At 39.5% G+C, this 6,127-nt stretch overlaps 1 protein-coding gene across 1 annotated transcript in view; it reads left to right on the top strand.

The window, feature by feature from the left end:
- Window positions 1-521: 521 nt before the first annotated feature.
- The window catches only part of CLSTN2 (calsyntenin 2), a 216,698-nt gene continuing 211,092 nt past the window's right edge, over window positions 522-6,127 (top strand). Inside the window, exons 1-3 of the mRNA XM_036744084.1 lie at window positions 522-525; window positions 1,361-1,556; window positions 3,010-3,218. Coding sequence (XP_036599979.1) covers window positions 522-525; window positions 1,361-1,556; window positions 3,010-3,218 — 409 coding nt within the window. The remainder of the gene's footprint in view (window positions 526-1,360; window positions 1,557-3,009; window positions 3,219-6,127) is intronic.

The following is a 6,127-nucleotide window of genomic DNA, read 5'->3' as shown; positions in this document are numbered from 1 at the left end:
TTTTTTTTCAGTCATGTCTGACTCGTCATGACTCCATTTGGGTTTTCTTGGAAAGATACTGGAGTGGTTTGGCATTTCCTTCTCTAGTCCATTGTACTGATGAAGAAACTGAGGCAAATAGTGTTAAGTGACTTGCCCAGGGTCACACAGCTAGTAAGTGTCTGAAGCTGGATTTGAACTCAGGAAGATGAATCTTCCTTGCCCAACACTCTATCTGCTTTGCCACCTAGTTGCCATTCTTACTTCAGCTACATACTAGATATATGACCATGAATAACCCACTTATCTTCCCTGTGCCTCCATTTCTTTGGGATGATACTTGCAAGAACTACCTCAAGGCATAGGGAAGTACTCTAATTTTAGTGCCTTCCCTGTTAAAGGTGCTCAAGAAAGATCTGTTGTCTGATTGATTGATGTATAATGAAAAAAACGTTCTCACCACTTTAGTATTTCCATGGGGAAAATTACTTAAGCTAAACATAAATCATGCCGAGAAGGAGGAATGCACCTATTTAGCAACAATGCGTGTGTAAAGTTCTTAATGAAACAGAGCACTGGGACTGAAAAAGCTAAGGAGGCACTATGGTATGGAGGAAAGAAGCCTGATATAAGAAACAAAGGATCTGGGCTCAGATCTTGCCTCTACTGCTCCTGACCTTGGGAAAGTCATTTGATATCTTTGGCCTTCGCTTTGCTCAGCTGTAAAATGAAGGGATTGAAACAGATGGTCCCCTAGGTCTCTTCCATCTATAAATCTGTGATTCTACATTTTCTAGGATACTAGAGAACTGGTTAGTACAGAGGGACAGGAGCTCATTGCCTTACCTTAGTGGCCCAAAGGAGAAAATGCACAACTACTGTCTGACTCAAAATCAGGAAATGGAAGGATAGATGAAGTAAAATACTTTAGGGAGAAAAGGAAGTAAGGAAAGGGAGGTAAAACTAGGGGACTGGGGCTTATGTTCACAGCTAGGAAAAATTCTGCCTGCTTGAAGGCTGACAAACAAAAGTGTCCTCTATAAAGATGAATTTAAAAGCCAAATTCATTCTTCATATTTCTTCCTACAGTGCCTCTCATTGTAGGCGTCAAGTTTCTGACACTCTCTGGGGCTCAGTTTCCTTGGTTTCTATAAAATCAGTGAACTAGATAAGATTTTTTTAAGATCCAGCCAAGATTCTATGCTCTTAATTAAAATAATACTATTTTTAAAAGAATTCATCCATTTGTACATACTCATTAAAAATTCTGAATGTGTTTTGAGTTTACAAATATGGTCAGTTTCCAAACACAGTCATCTGTCAGGAGATCCTCAGCTGATTCTACTCAGTGTTTTCTTTTTTTCTTTTTTTTACCTCACAGGTGAAATTTGTGCTTTTAAAATCCATGGTCAAGAAATGCCCTTTGAAGCTGTAGTGCTAAACAAGACATCCGGAGAAGGTCGGCTCCGAGCAAAAAGCCCAATTGACTGTGAACTCCAGAAGGAGTACACATTCATCATCCAGGCCTACGACTGTGGGGCGGGACCTCATGAAACCAACTGGAAGAAATCTCACAAGTGAGTCACAAAAACAATTCCCCACTCCCTGAATCAAAGCTGTGGCTATTGCAGGTGTTCAGGTTGAGGGGTTGTTTTAATGCTTAGTGAATAGTAAGGAAATGAATACAGAATGCTATAGCCTCTAAAAATGATAACTTATTTGAAAGTATCTTTCATTTTAGAAGAATGACTTTACTTACAAAGACCCTATGTATACCCAGAGCTTCCCAGTTTCACTTAGTCTTTGGCATTTTTTCCAAAGGTTTTGGTAATGTTTCTTACTGATGAAGTAGAGGAAACCTTCCTATTCTATAGAGATTTCCTTCTTGGTTCACCTACTGGAAAATACATGCTAAAAAATGTCATTAAAACTCAGTAGAAACTATTGCTTTAAAAATGAATTGATGAAAATAATAAGACAGAAATATAAAGAAATAGTTTGTGTCTCATTTCCCCTTTCATATTGGGTAGTTCTTTCTAAAAATCACCTCACAGTCAGTCAGTGAATAAACATTTATTAAGTACTAAGATATGCCAGGCACCGTGCTAAGTGCTAGGGATACAAATATGAAAAAAAAATAGTCTCTGCCCTTAAGAAGCTTACAACCTAATGAAAGAAGACAACACACAAAAATAGCTGAAAAGTTGGGTTAGTGGAGAGTCTGGGAAGGTATTCAACTTGGAGGGGAGGGGAATGATGGAAAAGTCCCAAAGTAGTACAGCCAAGTGGAAAATGAGGAGGACATATCAGTGTTCCATAGTGTCATGTCTGCTGAGTCCTCCTCCCAGTTTCCCAACCCCAATTTTGTACTCCTTCTCTTGGTGGGAAATGTAAGGGCTCAGGTTTAGACAAGACTCTATAAATCAATTACCTGGTGATCCAACTTTAATACTGCATCACTTCCTCCCCCTGCTTGTGGTTGTACTAAACCCAGGGCCAGTCTCTGATTCCCCCCCAAAGTGCATGTAGACCCCCAGAACCTACCAATAACACTCAGTGCTTAGGACACATTGAGACTATGATAGCCCTGACCTGAAAAAAATGACTACAGCAACTGACCAAGCAAAATGCATAGCTCTGCTGGAAATGACCAAGCTGATGATCCATAGTTGGAACTACCTAGTAGACTCTCCACCTCCCCCTCTCAGATTCTGACTTTGAAGTGTTGTCATGTGGCAAAAGGCTTAGACTTACCCTGCTTGCCTCCAAAGGGCAGCCCTAAGAACTGTGGGTAGAGGTCAAAGAAAGGTAGATTTTAGATTGATATGAGCTATCCAAAAGTAGTATGGGCTACCCTCAATGATAGTGAATATCCTTTCATAAAAGTGTTCAAGCAAGGGCTGAATGATCACATATTTGAGATGTTAGAGAGGGGATTCTTGGTAAACTAAAGGTTGGACCTGAAAATTTTCAGATTTAACTGTTGTTTTTGGCCCATTCCCTTCATCTCTTCTTTTTATATGTTTTTAGGGCAGTGGTCCACATTCAGGTGAAGGATGTGAATGAGTTTGCACCAACTTTTAAGGAGACCATATATAAGGCTGTGGTGACTGAGGGGAAGATCTACGACAGCATTTTGCAAGTGGAAGCCATAGATGAAGACTGTTCTCCCCAGTATAGCCAGATATGCAATTATGAAATCGTCACAAGTGATGTGCCTTTTGCCATTGACAGAAATGGTGAGTGCGTTTCAGTGAAAAAATGTAGACAAAACCAAAACAAATTCCTTATTCTGAAAGTAGAACCAGAATTCTAAAATACAGTTTATGTGCCTAAAATGTGCTCTGTGATGCCAAGGCTTTTCCCTTCCTCATGCTGAGTTCCTAATATCCCATTAAGTTGCACAAGAGAAGAATTACATCCATGTTGTTAGCAATGTCTCAAAGATGATTTTAAACTCAGTATACTCTTGGTACTAAAAATAAAGAAGGCTGAAAAGTAAAATCATATAGGGATACTTTATTCATACAATACTGAACATGTTGGTGCTTGCAAAGATTTAGACATTTAAAACTCACCAGATTTTTGACAAGAAGTCTTCATCAACTTTTATACAGATCTGTAACAATCAAAGAACTTTCCCATGGGAGTTAATTCTGGTAAATGTCAAATGTACCTTAACTAACTGCTGGTGGTGGTTTCCGGAGGCAATAGGATATAATGGAAAATCTGGATTTAGAATTAAAGGACCAGGGTTTGAATCCAGGCTCTGCCACTATGTGACCTTGGGCAAGTCATGTAACCCATCTTGACCTCATTTTTCTCATCTATAACATGAGGGGCTGGACCAAATGGTCTCTGGTTTCCTTCTAGCTCTAAATCTATGATCCTTTCGGTGTATACACACCCCTTGCTCTTGGCAAACAAACAAAACCCTGCCTTCTAAATCAAGAAAGTTTCCTTAAAGTTCTTTCTGGAGTCCAGTACAAATCCCACTACCAGTTCTAAATGACAAGATTTGGAAAGCAGTTTTAGTTAGGGGATAGTAAGTCATTGGAGATATTTCCTTCCACTTCTAATTTTAAAAATACTCACTTTTAGAAAACATAGCAGACTCTCACACAATTTGGTTTGACCCAGATGCCAATATAGATATCTTAATATTTCACCAGCATCTATTTATAGGGAACCTACTATGTGCCAATAATGATAAATAACATTCGTCTGTTATTTTAAGGTCTGCAAAGCACCTTACAAATCATCTATGATCTTCACCACAACCCTGTGAATTAGGTGCTATTATTTCCATTCTACGTAGGGGGAAACAGGCCGAGAGAGGCAAAATAATTCACCCAGGGTCATGCATCAAATGAATGTCTGAAGCAGGATTCAAACTCATGTCTTCCTGATGTCAGTTCTAGCACTCTTATCCACTACTCCAACTGGCTTGCTGCCCTATGCTCTCTGAAGGATATGAGATGTTATCCTTGTCTTCAGGGAGCTTATCATCTGAAGGAGGCAAATCTAATACTCATAAAACAGAAAACGGTATGATGTAATGTAGATAATAAGTTCAAAAGTTAGAGAAGGGAAAGCCAGGCATTGGTAATGAGTAGATTCAGGCTAAAATAATTAGGGTATCCAATTAGCTGACTAACACCTTAACTTCTCATAAGCAGCTTGTTTCATGGGGGCCCAAAGTCTGGCCAGAAAAAAATTGGACTGGATTTTTCACCTCTGAGCTGCTGGTGCCATTTGCTTGGCTGAGTGGCCCAAAATGGAAAGACTCATCTCAGCCTAGCTCCTCTGAAGATAAGTGGCCCAAGACTGCATTTGTGATGAGTCTTCAAGATTCTACTGTTGACCAAGTTCCTCCCCCCTGCACAAATCAGTGCTGGATAATTACAGACCAATCAGAGCTGATATGCAAATTCCTTTATCAGAGGGGCTAACTGTCCCAGCTGAGAAAGATAATTACTCACCTTTGATGAGCTACTTAAGTAACATATGCCAATTTATTTCCCTGGCTGTCTCATTAAAAGTGAATAATGGTCTTTTTCTAGGCCTCTGCCTTCATCTTTGGTTTATAACTTGAGTTGAAATAGATTACTGGCACACTCGGGAAGCATCTGCTGACCGTAGTGATGTTCCGACTGTGGTCCTCAAGCTAATGAAGGAAGAATGTGTGGAAAGAGATGGAAGATCCTCCCATCTTAATGAACATCCAAATTAGCCTTCATTCACTACTTTCACAGTTGACTTTCCTATGCACCTTGAAAAATCACAGGCAGTATTTATGAAGCAAAGAATCTAGCAGTGGATGATCCTGACAAACTTGGGGTCCACCTTGGGAGCCACCTGTTTGCAGGCTAAAAATCCTTAGTGACTTCAGATAGGAAATTTTATTTTAACTCCAACTTCAGGATGTTTCAGAATCATGACTAGGCCTCATTTCCTGTTGTGCACAAAATTCAGTGATGATTCCTAGAGCTGTTTGGAATAAGGAAAGTAAGGCTTTAGTAACAGACCACAGCTAAAACAACTAGCATACCCAGTTAATTGATTTAGATATTAATTCTCCATAAATAGCTGATCTCATGGGGTCTCACCATTTGGCCAAGAAAAAAATTGGACAGAATTTTCACCTATGGATTCCTGGACACATTTCCTTGGCCTCTAGGCTTCCCATCAAAGGCTAAAGGCACTGGCTATAATAGGTCATCAAATATTGATTAAGTACCATAGTATGTCCTGTGGTAATTACTGTGGATAAAAAAAAAAAAGCAAAACAGGTCTTGCCCACAAGGAGCTTACATTCTAGTGGAGAGCTACAATCCTTATAGGTAAATCAAAGATGTATACAAAATAGCTTGTAGAAAGGGTACTAACAACAGAGACAATCAGAAAAGACCTCTTGAATGAGATGGTACTTGATGGGGAGAAGGCATGAGGCGGGAGAATATTTTAGACTTGGAGGATAACCCGTGCAAAGACCAAGAGGCAAGAAATGAAATCTAATATAACACCAACCACATCACATAGGCCAGGTAGAGATGATTATTCCCTTCTATACATTCATTTTAGAGAAGCAGCATCTGAAGCACAGAAAAGTTAAGAAATATGTCTAAAGTCAGAAATAGAACAGAGA

Source organism: Trichosurus vulpecula, chromosome 2 (assembly GCF_011100635.1).
Source record: "Trichosurus vulpecula isolate mTriVul1 chromosome 2, mTriVul1.pri, whole genome shotgun sequence".
NCBI lineage: Eukaryota > Metazoa > Chordata > Mammalia > Diprotodontia > Phalangeridae > Trichosurus > Trichosurus vulpecula.
Note: the sequence above shows the minus strand (reverse complement) of the source record. Positions and strands in the feature narration are given on the sequence as shown.